Source organism: Meleagris gallopavo, chromosome 1, assembly GCF_905368555.1.
Source record: "Meleagris gallopavo chromosome 1, MGAL_WU_HG_1.1, whole genome shotgun sequence".
Lineage (NCBI taxonomy): Eukaryota > Metazoa > Chordata > Aves > Galliformes > Phasianidae > Meleagris > Meleagris gallopavo.
The window spans coordinates 708,443-731,542 of NC_139404.1; the positions used below are offsets into that span (position 1 = coordinate 708,443).

Sequence of the window (23,100 nt, forward strand, 5' to 3'; positions counted from 1 at the left end):
TGGAAAAGGGATGGGGGGGACAGGGAAGTTGGGGGACAGGAATGGAGGAAATGGGGAGGGAGGGAGGAGAGGGATGGGGGGACAGGGATGGAAAAGGGGGACAGGGATGGTGGGGGATAGGGAAGTTGGGGGACAGGGATGGAGGCAATAGGGATGGATGGGGGGAACAGGGATGGGGGGGGATGGGAATAGGGGAGTGGGACAGGGATGGAGGGATTGACAGGGATGGAGCCAACAAAGATGGATGGGGGGAGAGGGATGAGGAGGGAGGGGGATGGAGGAAATTGGGATGGAGGGGGAGCAGGGATGGGGGGGGACAGAGATGGAGGAGGAAAGGGAAGTGGGAGATTGGGATGGAGGGGAACAGGGATGTAGGAACAGGGATGGGGGAGTGAAATGGGGAAGGAGAAGGGGGGGACAGGGATGGAAGGAATGGAGATGGAGAGAGGGGACAGGGATGGAGGGGGGGGCAGGGATGGGGGAATGGGACAGGGATGAGTGGGGGTGGGGGGGAGGGATGGAGGAGACAGGGATGGAGAGGGAAACGGGAAAAGAGGGGATAGGGATAGCGGGGGGGGACAGAAATGGATGGGGGGGGAAAGGGATGAGGGGGCAGCGATGGGGGGGGTGAACAGGGATGGAAAGGGGAGCAGGGATAGAGGGGACATAAGGATGGAGTGGGGGGGGGACAGGGATGGAAGGGGGGACAGGGATGGAAGGGGGGGACAGGGATGGAAGGGGGGGACAGGGATGGAAGGGAGGAACAGGGATGGAAGGGGGGGACAGGGATGGAAGGGGGGACAGGGATGGAAGGGGGGGACAGGGATGGAAGGGGGGGGACAGGGATGGAAGGGGGGGGAAAGGGATGGAACGGGGGACAGGGATGGAAGGGGGGACAGGGATGGAAGGGGGGGGAAAGGGATGGAACGGGGGACAGGGATGGAACGGGGGGGGAATATGGGTGGGAGGGAGGGATGGCACAGGGATGGAGGGGGGGGGGACAGGGATGGAAGGGGGGGACAGGAACAGGGACAGGGATGGAGCAGGGCGACAGGGATGGAGAGAAGAGGAATGGGGGGGGGGGAGGGGGGGGGAAGATGGGGATGGAGGAGGGGAACGGACCAGGGAGGGGAGGGTGGGGGGGGGGCGGCAGCATGCCTACAGCCCTGGCCTCCCCCCAACCCCCCCCCCCCCCCTTGCAACAGAACAGAGGGACCATTCACGGCTCCCCCAGCTGTGCCACGCCGCTTCCTGCTAACGAGAGCAGCTCGTTAGGGCAGCGGTTCATTAGGACGGCGCTCGGGGACCCCCCACAGCATCGGGGTCCCAAAGGCAAAGGGTGCTTCCCTACCCCCCCCTACCCCCCCCAAGCCCCCACCCCACCCCTCCTGGGGGCACGTGGGGACCCCCCAATGCAATGCAAGGCAAGGTGTCCCCCCCCAATTCCCTGCCCACCCCCCCACCCCCCACCTGGGGGCACATAGGGACCCCCCCAGGGGGGAGCTGAGCCCCTGCAATGCAATGCAATGCAAGGCAAGGCAAGGTGTCCCCCCCCCTCAATTCCCTACCCACTCTCTCCTCCACCTGGGGGCACATGGGAACCCCCCCCAGGGGGGAGCTGAGCCCCTGCAATGCAATGCAAGGCAAGGCAAAGTGTCCCCCCCCCCAATTCCCTACCCACCCCCCCCCCCCACCTGGGGGCACATAGGGATTCCCCCAGGGGGGAGCAGAGCCCCTGCAATGCAATGCAATGCAATGCAAGGCCCCCCCCCCCACCCAGTTCCCAACCCCCCCCCCACCTGGGGGTATTTGGGGACCCCCCCAGGGGGGAGCTGAGCCCTGCAATGCAATGCAATGCAAGGCAAGGTGTCCCCCCCCCTCAATTCCCTACCCACCCTCTCCTCCACCTGGGGGCACATGGGGACCCCCCCAGGGGAGAGCAGAGCCCCTGCAATGCAATGCAATGCAATGCAAAGAGTCGTGCCCCCCCCCCCCAAAGCCCCTCCTATCCCCACTTGGGGGCACACAGGGACCCCCCAGGGGGGAGCTGAGCCCCTGCAATGCAATGCAATGCAATGCAAAGTGTCGTGCCCCCCCCTCCCCCCCCAAGCCCCTCCTATCCCCCACCTGGGTGCACATAGGGACCCCCCCCAGGGGGGAGCAGAGCCCCTGCAATGCAATGCAATGCAATGCAAGGAAAAGTGTCCCCCCCCAATTCCCTACCCACCCCCCCCCCCACCTGGGGGTATTTGGGGACCCCCCCAGGGGGGAGCTGAGCCCTGCAATGCAATGCAATGCAAGGCCCCCCCCCCCACCCAGTTCCCAACCCCCCCCCACCTGGGGGCACGTGGGGACCCCCCCAGGGGGGAGCAGAGCCCCTGCAATGCAATGCAATGCAATGCAAGGCCCCCCCCCCCACCCAGTTCCCAACCCCCCCCCCCCCACCTGGGGGTATTTGGGGACCCCCCAGGGGGGAGCTGAGCCCTGCAATGCAATGCAATGCAATGCAAAGTGTCGTGCCCCCCCCTCCCCCCCAAGCCCCTCCTATCCCCCACCTAGGGACACGTAGGGACCCCCCCAGGGGGGGATCTGAGCCCCTGCAATGCAAGGCAAGGTGTCCCCTCCCCAATTCCCTACCCATCCCACCCCCCCCCCCCCACCTGGGGGCACATAGGGACCCCCCCAGGGGGGAGCAGAGCCCTGCAATGCAATGCAATGCAAGTTGTGTCTCCTCCCCCCCCCCCCAGTTCCCTACCCCCCCGCCTGGGAGCACGTGGGGACCCCCCCCAGGGGGGAGCTGAGTCCTGCAATGCAATGCAATGCAATGCAAGGCAAGGTGTCCCCCCCAATTCTCTACCCACCCCCCCCCCACCTGGGGGCACATAGGGACCCCCCAGGGGGGAGCTGAGCCTGCAATGCAATGCAATGCAAGGAAAAGTGTCCCCCCCCCAATTCCCTACCCACCCTCCCCTCCACCTGGGGGCACATGGGGACCCCCCCCAGGGGGGAGCTGAGCCCCTGCAATGCAATGCAATGCAAGGCAAGGCAAGGTGTCCCCCCCCCCAATTCCCTACCCACCCCCCCCCCCCAACTGGGGGCACATAGGGATCCCCCCAGGGGGGAGCTGAGTCCTGCAATGCAATGCAATGCAATGCAATGCAAGGCAAGGTGTCCCCCCCCCAATTCCCTACCCACCCCCCCCACCTGGGGGTATTTGGGGACCCCCAGGGGGGAGCTGAGCCCTGCAATGCAATGCAATGCAATGCAAAGTGTCGTGCCCCCCCCTCCCCCCCCCAAGCCCCTCCTACCCCCCACCTAGGGGCACGTAGGGACCCCCCCAGGGGGGGATCTGAGCCCCTGCAATGCAAGGCAAGGTGTCCCCTCCCCAATTCCCTACCCATCCCACCCCCCCCCCCCACCTGGGGGCACATAGGGACCCCCCAGGGGGGAGCAGAGCCCTGCAATGCAATGCAAGGCAAGGCAAGGTGTCCCCCCCCCAATTCCCTACCCACCCTCCCCCCACCTGGGGGTATTTGGGGACCCCCCAGGGGGGAGCTGAGCCCTGCAATGCAATGCAATGCAATGCAAAGTGTCGTGCCCCCCCCTCCTATCCCCCACCTGGGGGCACACAGGGACCCCCCAGGGGGGAGCAGAGCCCCTGCAATGCAACGCAATGCAACGCACGCGGCTGGAGGCGTCGTGCCCCAATTCCTGGGTGCTGACGCAGGGAAGCGGGCGCAGTTTGCTGCCTCCTCACATCTCCATCCCCACCTCTTCTCCTCCCCCCCCCCTCCCCCTCCCCTCACATCAACCAGCTCACCCAAACCATCCCTCCCCCCCCCACCCCCCAAAGCAATCCTGGAGGGGCAGGAACTGATGTGGGGGGGGGGGGAAGAAGGATGCAACATAGGGGGGAGGAGCTGAGCCAACCTGGGGGGCTGGATGTGATTTAGAGGGGCTGGAACCAACCTGGGGGGCTGGATGTGACTTGGGGGGGGGGGGCTTGGGAGAGCTGGAGCCAACCTGGGGGGCTGGATGTGAGCTGGGGGGGCTGAAGCCAACCTGGCCTGGGGGGTGGGATGTGACTTGGGGGGCTGGAGGCAACCTGGGGGGGGGGGGGTAGGATGTGATTTAGGGGTGCTGGAACCAACCTGGGGGGCTGGATATGAGCTGGGGGGGGGGGAAGGACATGTCTTGGGGGGGCTGGAACCAACCTGGGGGGGGAAGGATGTAACCTGGGGGGCAGGACGTGACTTAGGGGTCTGGAGGTAACCTGGGGGGGTAGGATGTGACTTGGGGGGGCTGGAGGCAACCTGGGGGGCAGGATGTGACTTGGGGGTCTGGAGGCAACCTGGGGGGGAGGGAGGATGTGATTTGGGGGGGCTGGAACCAACCTGGGGGGCTGGATGCAACCTGGGGGGGGGGGGGGGGGGGTAGGATGTGACTTGGGGGGGCTGGAACCAACCTGGGGGGGGAAGGATGTAACCTGGGGGGCAGGACGTGACTTAGGGGTCTGGAGGTAACCTGGGGGGGTAGGATGTGAGCTGGGGGGGCTGGAATGAAACTGGGGGGCTGGATATGAGCTATGGGGTAGGATGTGACTTGGGGGGGGATTTGGGGGGACTGGAGTTAACCTGAGGGTGTAGGATAAGAGCTGGGGGGGGCTGGAGCCAACCTGGGGGGCAGGATGTGAGCTGGGGGGCTGAAGCCAACCTGGCCTGGGGGGCAGGATGTGACTTGGGGGTCTGGAGGCAACGTGGGGGGGGGGGAGGATGTGATCTGGGGGGGCTGGAACCAACCTGGGGGGCTGGATGCATCCTGGGGGGCTGGATGTAACCTGGGGGGGGGGAAGGATGTGTCTTGGGGGGGCTGGAGCCAACCTGGGGGGGGAAGGATGTAACCTGGGGGGCAGGACGTGACTTAGGGGTCTGGAGGTAACTTGGGGGGGTAGGATGTGAGCTGGGGGGGCTGGAATGAAACTGGGGGCTGGATATGAGCTGGGGGGGCGGAGTAGGATGTGTCTTGGGGGGGCTGGAGCCAATCTGGGGGGCAGGATGTGAGCTGGGGGGGCTGAAGCCAACCTGGCCTGGGGGGCAGGATGTAACCTGGGGGTCTGGAGGCAACCTGGGGGGGGTAGGATGTGATCTGGGGGGGCTGGAACCAACCTGGGGGGCTGGATGCAACCTGGGGGGCTGTATGTAACCTGGGGGGGCTGGAGCCAACCTGGGGGGGGAAGGATGTAACCTGGGGGGCAGGACGTGACTTAGGGGTCTGGAGGTAACCTGGGGGGGTAGGATGTGAGCTGGGGGGGCTGGAATGAAACTGGGGGGCTGGATATGAGCTATGGGGTAGGATGTGACTTGGGGGGGGATTTGGGGGGACCGGAGTTAACCTGAGGGTGTAGGATAAGAGCTGGGGGGGGCTGGAGCCAACCTGGGGGGAAGGATGTAACTTGGGGGGCTGGAGGCAACCTGGGGGGCTGGATGTGACCTGGGGGGCAGGAGACAACCTGGGGGGGGGGGGAGGGTGTGATTTGGGGGGCTGGAATAAAACTGGGGGGCTGGATATGATCAGAGGGATAGGATGTGACTTGGGGGGCTTGGGGGGGCTGGAGCCAACTTGGGGGGCAGGATGTGAGCTGGGGGGCAGGATGTGACTTGGGGGGCTGGAGGCAACCTGGGGGGGGTAGGATGTGATTTGGGGGGGCTGGAATAAAACCACTCAAAAATACCCCAAAACCACCCGAAAAAAACCCAAAATCACCCAAAAAAAACCCAAAACCACTCAAAAACGCCCCAAAACCACCCCAAAAAAAACCAAAACCACCCGAAAAAAACCCAAAATCACCCAAAAAAAACCCCAAAACCACCCCAAAAAACCCCGAACTGACCCCAAAAAACCCCAAAATCACCCAAAAAAAACCCAAAACCACCCAAAAAAACCCAAAACTGACCCCAAAAAACCCCAAAATCACCCAAAAAAAACCCAAAACCACCCAAAAAAAACCCAAAACTGACCCCAAAAAACCCCAAAATCACCCAAAAAAAAACCCAAAACCACCCAAAAAACCCAAAACTGACCCCAAAAAACCCCAAAACCACCCGAAAAAAAACCCAAAATCACCCAAAAAAAACCCAAAACCACCCCAAACCCCCTCAGCCCAGTACCAACTGGGAACAGCCCAGTTCATACTGGGAGCATCCCCACCTGCAGCCCAGTTCATACTGGGAGCATCCCCACCTGCAGCCCAATATGAACTGGGAGCAGCCCAGTACAAACTGGGAGCATCCCCACCTGCAGCCCAGTACCAACTGGGAGTATCCATACGTGTAGCCCAGTATGAACTGGGAGCAGCCCAGTACAAACTGGAAGCATCCCCACGTGCAGCCCAGTACGAACTGGGAGCAGCCCAGTACAAACTGGGAGCATCCCCACATCCAGTCCAGTATGAACTGGGAGCAGCCCAGTACAAACTGGGAGCATCCCAGAACCAACTGGGAGCATCCCCACTTCCATCCCAGTACAAACTGGGAATCACCCCCACGTCCATCCAAGTACAAACTGGAATCACCCCCACGTCCATCCCAGTTCATACTGGGAGCATCCCCACCTCCAGCCCAGTACAAACTGGGAGCATTCGCACGTCCATCCCAGTACAAACTGGGAGCAGCCCAGTACAAACTGGGAATCACCCCCACCTCCAGCCCAGTACAAACTGGGAGCATCCCAGTACAAACTGGGATCACTCCCACCTCCATCCCAGTACAAACTGGGAGCATCCCAGTACAAACTGGGATCACCCCCACCTCCATCCCAGCACAAACTGGGATCACTCCCACCTCCATCCCAGTACAAACTGGGATCACCCTCACGTCCATCCCAGTACAAACTGGGATCACCCCCACCTCCATCCCAGTACAAACTGGGATCACCCCCACCTCCATCCCAGTACAAACTGGGATCACCCCCACCTCCAGCCCAGTACAAACTGGGAGCATCCCAGTACAAACTGGGATCACCCCCACCTCCAGCCCAGTACAAACTGGAATCACCTCCACCTCCAGCCCAGTACAAACTGGGAGCATCCCCACCTCCAGCCCAGTACAAACTGGGAGCATCCCCACCTCCAGCCCAGTACAAACTGGGATCACCCCCACCTCCAGCCCAGTACAAACTGGGATCATCCCCACCTCCATCCCAGTACAAACTGGGAGCATCCCAGTACTAACTGGGATCACCCCCACCTCCATCCCAGTACAAACTGGGATCGCCCCCCACAACCCGCTGCAGTTCGGCTCATTTCCAGGCACGCAGCTCAGCGGTGCAGCAGCGCCACCTAGCGGAGAGCAGCAGCACCCTGCTGCACGCATCCTATAATACCACCCTGCAGCAACACTGCTCTGCAGGGACAGATGCATCCCATAATACCACCCTGCAGCAACGCTGCTCTGCAGGGACAGATGCATCCCATAATACCACCCTGCAGCAACGCAGCGCTGCAGGGACAGATGCATCCCATAATACCACCCTGCAGCAGTGCTGCTTTGCAGGGACAGATGCAACCTCCTCCCCCCCACCCCCCTCACCTTGGCTACAAACTGCTTGTCCTTCTGGTCCAGGTTGGCGGTCGGGGCCACGTAGTCCCTCCAGATCCTCAGCTTTCGTTCCTTGGCGAACCTGAAAGAAGGGGAAAAAAATTCACCCACGGAGACCTCAGACCTCAGCGATGCTACAAAAGTTTTTCCCTTTCCTCCCTGCCCCCTTTCTCCCCTTTTTGCTCCCTTCTCACCCCCCTCCTTCCTCCCCTTGCTCCTCTTCCTCCCCTCACTCCCTTGCCCACCTCCCACTCCCCCATTGCTCTGAGCGCAGCAGCACTGGGTTCACCCCCAGTGCAGGGATGGGTTCAGTGCCCCCTCCGTCCCCCCTCCCCTGGATTCCCCCACCTTAAATCCCCCTCCCCCCGCTCACCTCTCAGCCGCACGCAGCTTCTCAGCCCCACGGGTGTAGACAGCAATGGACCAATCCACGCAGCGGGCAAAGCCTTCCCGCAGCAGCAGCTCGGTGATGTTGCCATTCTGCAGAGGTGAGCGCATGGCTCAGTCCCTTCCGTGTCCCCAAACAGCCCCAATGCAGCCCGCAGAGTTCACCCCAAAAGGACCACGGGGGCTCCTGAGTGGGACCCTGCGGTCCCACGGCCATCATCGCAGCTCACGGGCTGCACCAGGATCACTCCAGGCTAAGAGTGAGAGAGCCAACAGCTGGCCAACAGATGGCCCTGGATGCCAAGAAGGCCAATGGTGTCCAACAGCTGACCAAAAGTTGACCAGGAGCCAGCGGTGTGACCTGGTGGCCGAGAAGGACAACGGTGTCCTGGTTGACCAACAGAAGACCAACAGTTGACCAGGAGCCAGCAGAGTGACCTGGTGGCCAAGAAGCTAATGGTGTCCTGCTTGACCAATGGTTGGCCAACAGTTGACCAACAGATGGCCATGAGCCATAAGTCTGCCCTGGCGGCTACGAATGCCAACGGTGTCCTGGCAGACCAACAGTTGGCCAAAAGTTGACCAGGAGCCAGCAGTGTGACCTGGAGACCAAGGAGGCCAATGGTGTCCTGGTGGACCAACAGTTGATCAGGAGCCAGCACTGTGCTCCGGTGGCTATGAAGGCCAAGAGTGTCCTGGCAGACCAACAGTTGGCCAAAAGTTGACCAGGAGCCAGCACTGTGACCTGGAGACCAAGAAGGCCAATGGTATCCTGGTGGACCAACAGTTGGCCACGAACCAGCAGTGTGCCCTGGTGGCTCTGAAGGCCAACAGTGTCCTGGTGGACCAACAGATGGCCAACAGTTGGCCATGAACCAGTAGTGTGCCTTGGTGGCCAAGAAGCTAATGGCATCCTGGTTGACCAACAGTTGGCCAAAAGTTGACCAGGAGCCAACAGTGTGACCTGGAGACCAAGAAGGGCAACAGTGTCCTGGTTGACCAACAGATGGCCATGAGCCATAAGTCTGCCCTGGTGGCAACGAATGCCAACGGCGTCCTGGCAGACCAACAGTTGGCCAAAAGTTGACCAGGAGCCAGCAGTGTGACCTGGAGACCAAGAAGGGCAACAGTGTCCTGGTAGTCCAACAGTTGGCCATGAACCAGCAGAGTGCTCTGGTGGATATGAAGGCCAATGGTGTCCTGGTTGACCAACAGTTGAGCAACGGTTGACCAGGAGCCAGCAGTGTGACCTGGTGGCTACTATGAAAGCCAACGGTGTCCTGGTTGACCAACAGTTGGCCAAAAGTTGGCCATGAGCCATAAGTCTGCCCTGGAGGCTACAAAAGCCAACGGTGTCCTGGCAGACCAACAGTTGGCCAAAAGTTGACCAGGATCCAGCAGTGTGACCTGGTGGCTACAAAAGCCAACGATGTCCTGGTTGACCAACAGTTGGCCAAAAGTTGACCAGGAGCCAGCAGTGTGACCTGGTGGCTACTATGAAAGCCAACGGTGTCCTGGTTGACCAACAGTTGACCAACAGTTGACCAGGAGCCAGCAGTGTGACCTGGTGGCTACAAAATCCAACGATGTCCTGGCAGACCAACAGTTGACCAAGAGTTGACCAAGATCCAGCAGTGTGACCTGGTGGCTACAAAAGCCAACGATGTCCTGGCTGACCATGAGTTGATGAACAGTTGACCAGGAGCCAGCAGTGTGACCTGGTGGCTACAAAAGCCAACGGTGTCCTGGCAGACCAACAGTTGACCAAGAGTTGACCAAGAGCCAGCAGTGTGTCCTGGTGGCTACAAAAGCCAACAATGTCCTGGTTGACCAAAAGTTGACCAGGATCCAGCAGTGTGACCTGGTGGCTATGAAAGCCAACGATGTCCTGGCAGACCAACAGTTGACCAACAGTTGACCAGGAGCCAGCAGTGTGACCTGGTGGCTACAAAAGCCAACGATGTCCTGGCAGACCAACAGTTGACCAAGAGTTGACCAGGAGCCAGCAGTGTGACCTGGTGGCTACAAAAGCCAACGATGTCCTGGTTGACCAACAGTTGACCAAGAGTTGACCAGGAGCCAGCAGTGTGACCTGGTGGCTACTATGAAAGCCAACGATGTCCTGGTTGACCAACAGTTGACCAACAGTTGACCAGAGTTGACCAGGAGCCAGCAGTGTGACCTGGTGGCTACGAAAGCCAACGATGTCCTGGCAGACCAACAGTTGGCCAAAAGTTGACCGGGAGCCAGCAGTGTGACCTGGTGGCTACTATGAAAGCCAACGATGTCCTCGCAGACCAACAGTTGGCCAAAAGTTGACCAGGATCCAGCAGTGTGACCTGGTGGCTACGAAAGCCAACGATGTCCTGGTTGACCAACAGTTGACCAGGATCCAGCAGTGTGACCTGGTGGCTATGAAAGCCAACGGTGTCCTGGTTGACCAACAGTTGACCAACAGTTGACCAGGAGCCAGCAGTGTGACCTGGTGGCTACGAAAGCCAACAATGTCCTGGCAGACCAACAGTTGGCCAAAAGTTGACCAGGAGCCAGCAATGCGTCCCGCTGACCAAGAAGACCAATGGTGTCCTGGTTGACCAAGAGTTGATGAACAGTTGACCACGAACCAGCAGTGCGTTCTGGTGGCCAAGAAGGCCAATGGGACCCCAGGGTGCATTGCAAAAAGCTGCTTAAAAGAAGCCCTGTGGAGGACCTGAATGTCCTGGTGGCCAACAGTTGACCACGCATTGACCACGAGCCAACGGTGCATCCTGGTGCTCTGGGAACTGCTTTCTGGGGTCGTTGGATGGGGGATCTCTAGAGGTCTCTTCCAACATCTACAGCTTTGGGATTCCAAGGTACTGCGCCTTCCCAACCACCTCCAGCATCTCCATCAGGGGTCCACATTTCAGGGACCCCCGTGGGGCTCCTCAGAGATCCTCCTGGACCTTGGTGACCCTCCTGGGGCATCCAACATCTCGGGGACCCTTCCTGGGGTACCATGGACTACACGGACAGACCAACAGCCCTACCAGCTCCCCATCCCACCCCACTACACCCCTCCCTCCAGCCCCACTTGCCGGGTGCAGGATGGTGCCCAGGATGTTCTGGTTGTGGCAGCTCTCCAGCACGATCTGCACATCCCTCTGCAGCAGCCTCGACTCCGTGAAGAATTTGGCTTCAGCTGCAAATGGCTCAGGGACCTCCGTGGCATCCGCCTCCCGTTTGAATGTGGGGCACTGTGATATCGTGGGGGGACGACGGGATACTGTTAAGGGCACGGAGGGTGCCCAAAAACCTCAGCCGGGGGGTGGGGAACGTTGCCCACGCAGGGATGCCATCGTGGCACAACAGCACAGGGACAGGAGCTCAGCCAACCCCAGCAGTGGGGATGCAATGGGAGGCTCTGAAGGGGTCGGGTCTGGTCCTCATTCAGGAAAAAAGGCTGAGAATGGATGGGAAGGGGGAGGAAAAGGGCTGCCTGCTCCACATTGGAACCGTTGCCAAGATGTGGGGGCAGTCCCTGCAGCAGTGGGGCTGTGGGGAGGACACGGCATCTCCGCAGGCAACCCTGGTGGTCTCAATCCCCACCGTATTCCCAGGAAAAGTGAGCCCAGGTAGGGATGCTCCACCCCTCAAGAGCCCCCACACATGGGCCAGCAGCTGCCATGGACCCTCGTAGGGCAGTTGGGACCTCCGGGACCCTCCTGGGACGCCTCAGACCTCAGGGAACCCTCGTAGGGCATCCTGCATCTTGGTGACCCTCCTGGGGACACCCCACATTTCAGGGACCTGTGTGGGGCACCCCCAGACCTCAGGGACCCTTCGCAGGGCACCTTGGACTGCACAGACCCTCACGGGACATCCCACATTTCAGGGACCCACGTGGGGCACCCCACATTTCAGGGACACTTCCTGGGGCACCCTGGACTGCAGGGACCCTCATGGTGCATTCCACATTTTGGGAGCCCTCCTGGAGCACCCCACATTTCAAGGACCCATGTGGGACACTCAACATCTTGGGGAGGCTTCCTGGGGCACCCCAAAACGTAGGGTATCCTTCATCTTGGTGACCATACTGGGGCACCCCACATCTCAGGGACCCTTCCTGGGGTACCATGGACTGCACGGACACTTATGGGACACCCCACATTTCAGGGACCCTCCTGGGACACCCTACATTTCAGGGACCTCTGTGGGGCACCCCAGATCTCAGGGATTCTCCTGGACCTTGGTGACCCTACTGGGGCACCCCAGACCTCAGGGACCCTTCCTGGGGTACCATGGACTGCACGGACACTTATGGGACATCCCATATTTCAGGGACCCTCCTGGGACACCCTACATTTCAGGGACCTCTGTGGGGCACCCCAGATCTCAGGGATTCTCCTGGACCTTGGTGACCCTACTGGGGCACCCCAGACCTCAGGGACCCTTCCTGGGGTACCATGGACTGCACGGACACTTATGGGACATCCCATATTTCAGGGACCCTCCTGGGACACCCTACATTTCAGGGACCTCTGTGGGGCACCCCAGATCTCAGGGATTCTCCTGGACCTTGGTGACCCTACTGGGGCACCCCAGACCTCAGGGACCCTTCCTGGGGTACCATGGACTGCACGGACACTTATGGGACACCCCACATTTCAGGGACCCTCCTGGGACACCCTACATTTCAGGGACCTCTGTGGGGCACCCCAGATCTCAGGGATTCTCCTGGACCTTGGTGACCCTACTGGGGCACCCCAGACCTCAGGGACCCTTCCTGGGGTACCATGGACTGCACGGACACTTATGGGACATCCCACATTTCAGGGACCCTCCTGGGACACCCTGCATTTCAGAGACCCGTGTGGGGCACCCCAGATCTCAGGGACCCATATGGGACACCCCACATTTTGAGAAGCCTTCCTGGGGCATCCCAGACCGCAGTGACCCTCGTGGGGCATCCCACATCTCAGAGACCCTATTAGAGCACCACAGATCTCTGGGACCCTCCTGGGGCACCCCAGGAGCTCTCATGGGGGATTCCCACACCTCAAGGACCCCTTCATGGGGCACCTTGCATGCGGGGGACCATCCTAGGCTGCCCCACATCTTGGTGACCCTCCCTGGGGCACCTCACATTTCATGGACCCATGTGGGGCATCCCAGATCTCCGGGACCCTCCTGGGGCACCCCAGACCTCAGGGTTCCTGGGAACCCTCCTGGAGCACCCCACGTTTCAGGGACCCAGGTGGGACATTCCACATTTTGGGGATGTTTCCTGGACCCGTGGGTGTCCAGTTATATCCTGGATCTTGGGCAGCAAAGCGCTGGTACCCACCAACCCCAAACCACCCGCAGTGACATCCCCTCGCACCAGACCCAGAAGCACAGAGATGGGAGGAAGGAAACCCATTCCACGGGGCACCCCAGACCTTAGGGACCTGTACGAGGCACCCCAGACCCCGGATACCCCCCCTCCCCCAACACACAGCCAAACCTCACCTTGATCCCCGAGAGCATGACTGTGACCAGGTAGTAATCCGGGAGCAGGAGGGCTCTGACCACGCTGCCATCCCGCACGTGCTCAATGATGGCTGCAGAGTGAGAGCACAGGTCCATCCTGGTGCCACGGTGAGGGGGTGCAGAGCCAGGCCCACCCCCCTGGTTCCGAGAAGGGCAAACCCAGCAGCATGCGTACAACCCGCGGGTTTGCCGACACGCAGCACCGCGCTGCCCTCCGGCTCACCCACCGTTGACCGGCTTCTGGTGCATGGAATCCACAAAGTGACGTGGGTTCTCGATGGTGTATTTGAGGTCACGGATGGTGTGTGAGCCCGTGCCTTCGCTCCACATCCCTTTCTTGGCACTCTTGGCTTGCTCCTCCAGCTCTGCCAGCCGGCTCTGCTCGGAGCTGCAGGGAAGCGGACAGAGCGGCTCAGCGGCAAGCAGGACGCTGCCGGAGCATCCGTCGCTCAGGTGCTTTTTTCGGATGCTGCAGCAACCAGACCTCCAGGTGAGGGATGGGTGATGCTGGCAGCAGCAAGGTGCCACGCATCGGAGCCCAGCGGGCACGCAGGGTGAATCTCCAGCAACCAAAAAACCACCTCCACGAGCACCGCCGCCCTCTGCACGGCAGCTGCGGATGGGAAGGGGACAGCAGGGAGCGAAGGGAAGGTGACAGCAGGGCAGCAGCGGGTTGGCAGCAGGGATCCCAGCCAAGGATGCTGCTCAGGGCTGCCTGGGAGCGTGGTGAGGTCTGGGAGCCAGGAGGCAGCAGCCGGCAGCCCGGGGAGCAAGGCTGCGGTGAAGCGGAGCGCTGCCAAGCGCTGTTACGCTCCATTAAACAAAACCTCGGGATATTTTTGCTTGCAGATTTCTTCAGCTCGGCTGAAGAGGGCAAAGCTGCAAGCTGAGGAACACTGAGTGGCTCCAGACGTGCCTGGTGTTAAATACGTAGGGAGCAAGCAGCACACGTGGGGCTCAGCCAGCACCTCCAGGCAGCCCGCAGCCTCCCCTGCCTGCACCGAGCTCTCCTGGAGCTGCTGGTAATTAACACGTCCTTGCAATTAGGAGAGCAAACGCAGCAGGTTGCTACAGGCAATGTTTAATTGCAGGATGCTGAGTTCCTTGGGGATGCTTCACAGTGCTGGTGTTACGGGGACCCAGGGGGGGTTGGCATGCCCTGCACCCCCAGCACGGAGCAATGGGGGGTGGGGATGGAGCACCCGAGCACTGCTATCGCTGTGGGATGGTGTAGAGTGACCAGAGAGCTGGGGAATGGTTGGGGGGTTGGGAGGGAGCTTCTGGATCGCAGAACTCCAGAATGGTTAGGTAGGGCTGGAAGGGATCTTATGGATCATTGAAACATAGAGTGGTTGGGTTGGAAGGGACCTTATGGGACACAGAGCCACAGAGTGGTTGGGTTGGAAGAGACCGTGTAGAGCACAGAGCCATAGAGTGGTTGGGATGAGTTGGAAGGGACATTACAGAGCTGAGAATCACAGAATGGTTGGGTTGGAAGGGATCTTATGGGACACAGAGCCATAGAGGGTTGGGTTGGGATGGAGGAGACCTAATGGGACGCAGAGCCATAGAGGGTTGGGTTGGGATGGAGGAGACCTTATAGAACTTAGAACCACAGAATGGTTGGGTTGGAGGGAACCTTATGAGACACAGAGCCACACAGTGGTTGGGTTGGAAGAGACCTTGTAGAGCACAGAGCCACACAGTGGTTGGGTTGGGGGATGGAAGGGACATTACAGAGCTGAGAATCACAGAATGGTTGGGTTGGAAGGGATCTTATGGGACACAGAGCCATAGAGTGGTTGGGTTGAGTTGGAAGGGACATTATAGAGCTGAGAATCATGGAATGGTTGGGTTGGAAGGGATCTTATCATAGGGATAAAGAATGGTTGGGTTGGGAGCGACATTATAGAGCTTAGAACCACAGAATAGTTAGGTTGTAAAGGTCCTTAAGGGACGCAAAGCCATAGAAAAAACGGGTTGGAAGGGACTTTATGGGACACAGAGCCATAGAGTGGTTGGGTTGGGATGGAAGGGACCTTATAGAACTTAGAACCACAGAATGGTTGGGTTGGAAGAGACCTTGTAGAGCACAGAGCTATACAGTGGTTGGGATGGGAGTTGGAAGGGACATTACAGAGCTGAGAATCACAGAATGGTTGGGTTGGAATGGACCTTATGGGACACAGAGCCATAGAGTGGTTGGGTTGAGTTGGAAGGGACATTATAGAGCTGAGAATCATCGAATGGTTGGGTTGGAAGGGATCTTATCATAGGGATATAGAATGGTTGGGTTGGGTTGGGAGCGACATTATAGAGCTTAGAACCACAGAATAGTTAGGTTGGAAAGGTCCTTATGGGACACAAAGCCATAGAAAAAACGGGTTGGAAGGGACCTTATAGAACTTAGAATCACAGAATGGTTGGGTTGGAGGGGACATTATGGGACACAGAGCCACACAGTGGTCGGGTTGGAAGAGACCTTGTAGAGCACAGAGCCACACAGTGGTTGGGTTGGGGGATGGAAGGGACATTACAGAGCTGAGAATCACAGAATGGTTGGGATGGAGGGGACCTTATGGGACACAGAGCCATAGAGTGGTTGGGTTGGGATGGAGGGGACCTTATAGAACTTAGAATCACAGAATGGTTGGGTTGGAAGAGACCTTGTAGAGCACAGAGCCACACAGTGGTTGGGTTGGGGGATGGAAGGGACATTACAGAGCTGAGAATCACAGAATGGTTGGGTTGGAAGGGATCTTATGGGACACAGAGCCACAGAGTGGTTGGGTTGAGTTGGAAGGGACATTACAGAGCTGAGAATCATGGAATGGTTGGGTTGGAAGGGATCTTATCATAGGGATATAGAATGGTTGGGTTGGGAGCAACATTATAGAGCTTAGAACCACAGAATAGTTAGGTTGGAAAAGTCCTTATGGGACACAAAGCCATAGAATAAATGGGTTGGAAGGGACCTTATGGGACACAGAGCCATAGAGTGGTTGGGTCGAGTTGGAAGGGACATTACAGAGCTGAGAATCACAGAATGGTTGGGTTGGAAGGGACCTTATGGGACACAGAGCCATAGAGTGGTTGGGTTGGGATGGAGGAGACCTTATAGAACTTAGAACCACAGAATGGTTGGGTTGGAAGAGACCTTGTAGAGCACAGAGCCACACAGTGGTTGGCATGAGTTGGAAGGGACATTACAGAGCTGAGAATCACAGAATGGTTGGATTGGAAGGGATCTTATGGGACACAGAGCCATAGAGTGGTTGGGTTGGGATGGAGGGGACCTTATAGAACTTAGAATCACAGAATGGTTGGGTTGGAAGAGACCTCGTAGAGCACAGAGCCACAGAGTGGTTGGGATGAGTTGGAAGGGACATTACAGAGCTGAGAATCATGGAATGGTTGGGTTGGAGCGGACCTTATGAGACAGAGAGCCACACAGTGGTTGGGTTGGAAGAGACCTCGTAGAGCACAGAGCCACACAGTGGTTGGCATGAGTTGGAAGGGACATTACAGAGCTGAGAATCACAGAATGGTTGGGTTGGAAGGGACCTTATGGGACACAGAGCCATAGAGTGGTTGGGTTGGGATGGAGGGGACCTTATGGGACACAGAGCCATAGAGTAGTTGGGCTGGGATGGAAGGGACCTTATAGAACTTAGAACCACAGAATGGTTGGGTTGGAGGGGACATTATGGGACACAGAGCCACAGAGTGGTTGGGTCGAGTTGGAAGGGACCTTACAGAACTTAGAACCACAGAATGGTTGGGTTGGAAGAGACCTTGTAGAGCACAGAGCCACAGAGTGGTTGGGATGAGTTGGAAGGGACATTACAGAGCTGAGAATCACAGAATGGTTGGGTTGGAAGGGACCTTATGGGACACAGAGCCATAGAGTGGTTGGGTTGGGATGGAGGGGACCTTATGGGACACAGAGCCACAGAGTGGTTGGGTTGGGATGGAGGGGACCTTATGGGACACAGAGCCATAGAGTAGTTGGGCTGGGATGGAAGGGACCTTATAGAACTTAGAACCACAGAATGGTTGGGTTGGAGGGGACATTATGGGACACAGAGCCACAGAGTGGTTGGGTTGGAAGAGACCTTGTAGAGCACAGAGCCACACAGTGGTTGGGTTGGGGGATGGAAGGGACATTACAGAGCTGAGAATCACAGAATGGTTGGGTTGGAAGGGATCTTATGGGACACAGAGCCACAGAGTGGTTGGGTTGAGTTGGAAGGGACATTATAGAGCTGAGAATCATGGAATGGTTGGGTTGGAAGGGATCTTATCATAGGGATATAGAATGGTTGGGTTGGGAGCGACATTATAGAGCTTAGAACCACAGAATAGTTAGGTTGGAAAGGTCCTTATGGGACACAAAGCCATAGAAAAAACGGGTTGGAAGGGACCTTATAGAACTTAGAATCACAGAATGGTTGGGTTGGAGGGGACATTATAGGACACAGAGCCACACAGTGGTCGGGTTGGAAGAGACCTTGTAGAGCACAGAGCCACACAGTGGTTGGGTTGGGGGATGGAAGGGACATTACAGAGCTGAGAATCACAGAATGGTTGGGTTGGAAGGGACCTTATGGGACACAGAGCCATAGAGTGGTTGGGTTGAGTTGGAAGGGACATTATAGAGCTGAGAATCATGGAATGGTTGGGTTGGAAGGGATCTTATCATAGGGATATAGAATGGTTGGGTTGGGAGCGACATTATAGAGCTTAGAACCACAGAATAGTTAGGTTGTAAAGGTCCTTAAGGGACGCAAAGCCATAGAAAAAACGGGTTGGAAGGGACTTTATGGGACACAGAGCCATAGAGTGGTTGGGTTGGGATGGAAGGGACCTTATAGAACTTAGAACCACAGAATGGTTGGGTTGGAAGAGACCTTGTAGAGCACAGAGCCACAGAGTGGTTGGGATGAGTTGGAAGGGACATTACAGAGCTGAGAATCACAGAATGGTTGGGTTGGAAGGGATCTTATGGGACACAGAGCCATAGAGTAGTTGGGTTGGGATGGAGGGGACCTTATGGGACACAGAGCCACACAGTGGTTGGGTTGGGATGGAGGGGACATTATGGAACACAGAGCCACACAGTGGTTCGGTCGAGTTAGAAGGGACCTTATAGAACTTAGAACTACAGAATGGTTGGGTTGGAAGAGATGTTATGGGACACAGAGCCATAGAGTGGTTGGGTTGGGATGGTAGGGACCTTATGGGACACAGAGCCACACAGTGGTTAGGTTGAGTTGGAAGGGACATTACAGAGCTGAGAATCATGGAACGGTTGGGTTGGAAGGGACCTTAATGACCACTGACCTACGGAACCCCATGATGGCTTGGGTTGCCGTAGAATGGTTGGGTTGGAAGGGATCTTAATGACCACTGAATTATAGAACCCCATGATGGTTTGGGTTGCTGTAGAATGGTTGGGTTGGAAGGGATCTTAATGACCACTGAATTATAGAACCCCATGATGGCTTGGGTTGCCGTAGAATGGTTGGGTTGGAAGGGACCTTAATGACCACTGAATTATAGAACCCCATGATGGCTTGGGTTGCCAAGGAACCACCCTGGCTCTTCCCCACCATGGGCTGGGTGCCCCCCACCAGCTCAGGCTGCCCAGATCCCAACCCACGGCCTCAGGCACCTCCATGGACGGGGTACCCACAGCCCCCCCATCACCAAGCTGGGGTTCATACATACTTGTTGGCGCGGATCCCCTCCCGGCGCGATGCCAGCCCCTCTGCCACCAGCGACTCGGCGATGTTCTCACCACTCGTGTCTGCGGGGAGAGAGGAGAGGAGAGGTGAGCAGTCAGCATGCAAGGAAAGATGCATTTCATCCCTGCAGCACGTCCACGAATGGCTTGACCACGAGGAGATGGGGTGTGTGAGCGCAGTCCAGGCTCTGCACCCACTGTTATGGAAGCTCCCCGAGCACCCACACCTCTCAGCACGGCAATTTCAGCAGCAGGGGGGTGGGTACCTGCGTGACACCACCCCAGTGCCCCACAGGGAGCTCCCTGTCCCTCCCTATAAGCTTAGAGACAACAAAACGGGCCGTACAGAGCCCGAGCAATCCAACCATTCCATGGCTCTATGATCCATAAGATCCCTTCCAACCCAACCACTCCATGGCTCTATGACCCTTAAGGTCCCTTCCAACCCCACCCAACCACACTATGGCTTTGCAATCCATACAGTTCCTCTAATCCAACCATGACTCTATGATCTATGAGCTCCCTTCCAACCCAATCCAACCATTCTATGGCCCTCTGATCAATACAGTCCCTTCCCACCCCACAGAGCCTGACAGCCGTGCTATCCCCAAACACGACCCCACAGCCATGCAGGATGAGGGGAAAGCTCTGACCCTCCTCACCCAGAGCCAACGGGTGTCATGGGGATGGTCTGCCCCCCTACAAGGGCTGGAGCTGATCTCAGGGTGCACCCATCAGTGGGATCAGCCCCAGCACGGCGCTTTGCTTCCATGGGAACGCGCCCCACAGCATCCCAGCACCGCGGGGCTCTCCGTGTTCCAGGCAACGTGCAACTTCCCTCAGCTCCTCGGGGTCCTCGAAGTGGGTTTGGGGACCCCCCGGTAGGAGGAGACCCTGCACAAAAACACCCTTCTTCGGCACAGAAGGGTTTTTGTGGTGCTGGGGGCCACGCGGGGAGCGGGGGAGGAGCGCGGTGAAGCTGCTGCAGCACTTTCACATTAATTGCACTCCCAACCCTGACAAACTTCATCGGGAAGCATTTTCTGCTTCGTTTCTCCCCGCAGCGCCGTGACGGGCTGGGATGGAACAATGAGGATGACACCTACACAAAAAACCTTTCACGTGGCAGACGAGGAGGCTGCAAAGGCTGCAAGGACCGATGGAGCAGCGAAACCCTTTCCAAGATGCATTCCCACCCCAGCTATGCTGTGGGGCAGCTCAGCACCACCTGCACCACCGTGCAGGACCAGCAAGCTCTGCCCACCCCTGCCCTCCTGCATTTTCCACACCCAAGTGCTCACACCTCAGCGTTGCCCAGAGAGAAGTCTGCTCTCCCAGCCCTGTGCTTGGAAGCACCATGGATGCATGGGGTTGGGGCTGGGTGGGCTTTATGGTCCCTTCCAGCCCAACTGAGCAATTCTATGCCTCTGGGATCTGTAAGGACCCTTCCACAACCCAACCACTCTATGGCTCTGTGAGCTGTAAGGACCCTTCCAATCCAACTCAGCAATTCTATGGCTCTGGGATCTGTAAGGACCCTTCCAACCCAACCACTCTATGGCTCTGAGATCTGTAAGGACCCTTCCAGCCCAACTGGGCAATTCTATGGCTCTGGGATCTGTAAGGACCCTTCCAACCCAACCACTCTATGGCTCTGAGATCTGTAAGGACCCTTCCAGCCCAACTGGGCAATTCTATGGCTCTGAGATCTGTAAGGACCCTTCCAACACAACTGGGCAATTCTATGGCTCTGGGATCTGTAAGGACCCTTCCAACCCAACCACTCTATGGCTCTGTGAGCTGTAAGGACCCTTCCAGCCCAACTGAGCAATTCTGGCTCTGAGATCTGTAAGGACCCTTCCAACCCAACCACTCTATGGCTCTGTGAGCTGTAAGGACCTTTCCAACACAACTGGGCAATTCTATGGCTCTGGGATCTGTAAGGACCCTTCCAACACAACTGAGCAATTCTATGGCTCTGGGATCTGTAAGGACCCTTCCACAACCCAACCACTCTATGGCTCTGGGATCTGTAAGGACCCTTCCAACCCAACCATTCTATGGCTCTGAGATCTATAAGGTCCCTTCCAACACAACTGAGCAATTCTATGGCTCTGGGATCTGTAAGGACCCTTCCACAACCCAACCACTCTATGGCTCTGGGATCTGTAAGGACCCTTCCAACCCAACCATTCTATGGCTCTGAGATCTATAAGGTCCCTTCCAACACAACTGAGCAATTCTATGGCTCTGGGACCTGTAAGAACCCTTCCAACCCAACCACTCTTGTGATCTCTAAGGACCCTTCCAACCCAGCTGTGCAATTCCATGGCTCTGTGATCTGTAAGGACTCTTCCAACCCAACCACTCTATGTCTCTGTGATCTGTAAGGTCCCTTCCAACCCAACTGAGCAATTCTATGCCTCTGGGATCTCTAAGGATCCTTCCAACCCAACCACTCTTGTGATCTGTAAGGTCCTTTCCAACACAACTGAGCAATTCTATGCCTCTGGAATCTGTAAGGACCCTTCCACAACCCGACCACTCTATGGCTCTGAGATCTGTAAGGACCCTTCCAATCCAACTGAGCAATTCTATGGCTCTTAGATCTGTAAGGACTCTTCCAATCCAACTGAGCAATTCTATGGCTCTGAGATCTGTAAGGTCCCTTTCAACACAACTGAGCAATTCTATGCCTCTGGGATCTGTAAGGACCCTTCCAACCCAACCACTCTATGGCTCTGTGATCTATAAGGTCCCTTCCAACCCAACTCAGCAATTCTATGGCTCTGGGATCTGTAAGGACCCTTCCAACCCAACCACTCTTGTGATCTGTAAGGACCCTTCCAACCCAACCACTCCACAGCTCTACAGTCTATGAGGTCCCTACCAAACCAAACCCTCTACGGCTCTGTGATCTACTCATTCCCTTCTAACCCAACCCAACCATGATCTGGCTCTGCAATAAGGCTCCTTCCAATGCAACCACTCTATGATCCCTTCTAACCCAATCCGACCATCCTATGGCTCAATGATCAATAAGATCCCTTCCAACCCAATCACCGTGTGGTTCTGTGATCCATACGGTCCCTTCCAATCCAACCCAACCACTCCGTGGGTCTGCCATCCACAAGGCCCCTTACAAACCAATCACCCTACAGCTCTGGGATCTATGAAGTCCTTTCCAACCCAGCCACTCTGTGACTATGATCACCTTTTCAACCCAATCCAACCCATGCTATGGTTCTGTAATCCATAATGTCCCTTCCTATGCAAACATTCTATGGCTCTGTGACTAATGAGATCCCTTCCAACCCAGCTATTCTATGGATCTATGATCTACAAGATCATTTCCAATCCAATCTCTATGACTCTATAATCTATGTGCTCCCTTCCAACCCAATCCAACCATTCCACGGCTCTCTGATCAATTAGATCCCTTCCAACTCAACCACTCCATGGCTCTATGACCCTTAAGGTCCCTTCCAACCCCACCCAACCACACTATGGCTTTGCAATCCATACAATCCCTCTAATCCAACCATGGCTCTGTGATCTGAGCTCCCTTCCAACCCAATCCAACCATTCTATGGCTCTATGATCCATAAGATCCCTTCCAACCCAACCACTCTATGGCTCTATGATCCGTAAGATCCCTTTAAAACCAACCCAACCACTCTACAGCTCTGCAATCCATACAGTCCCTTCCAACCCAACCACTCCATGGCTCTGTCATCTATGAGCTCCTTTCTAACCTAAACCAACCCATGCTCTGCCTCTGCAATCCATAAGGTCCCTTCCAACCCAATCCAACCATTCTATGGCTCTGTGATCAATAAGATCCCTTCCAACCCAATCATT

At 57.3% G+C, this 23,100-nt stretch overlaps 1 protein-coding gene across 1 annotated transcript in view; it reads right to left on the reverse strand.

Moving 5' to 3' along the window:
- Positions 1-23,100, reverse strand: part of SND1 (staphylococcal nuclease and tudor domain containing 1) — an 83,599-nt gene that overhangs the window by 51,391 nt on the left and 9,108 nt on the right. Inside the window, exons 4-9 of the mRNA XM_085216802.1 lie at positions 19,224-19,302; positions 13,721-13,881; positions 13,473-13,564; positions 11,060-11,218; positions 7,969-8,075; positions 7,587-7,677 (exon numbers count right to left, since the gene is read on the reverse strand). Coding sequence (XP_085072928.1) covers positions 7,587-7,677; positions 7,969-8,075; positions 11,060-11,218; positions 13,473-13,564; positions 13,721-13,881; positions 19,224-19,302 — 689 coding nt within the window. The remainder of the gene's footprint in view (positions 1-7,586; positions 7,678-7,968; positions 8,076-11,059; positions 11,219-13,472; positions 13,565-13,720; positions 13,882-19,223; positions 19,303-23,100) is intronic.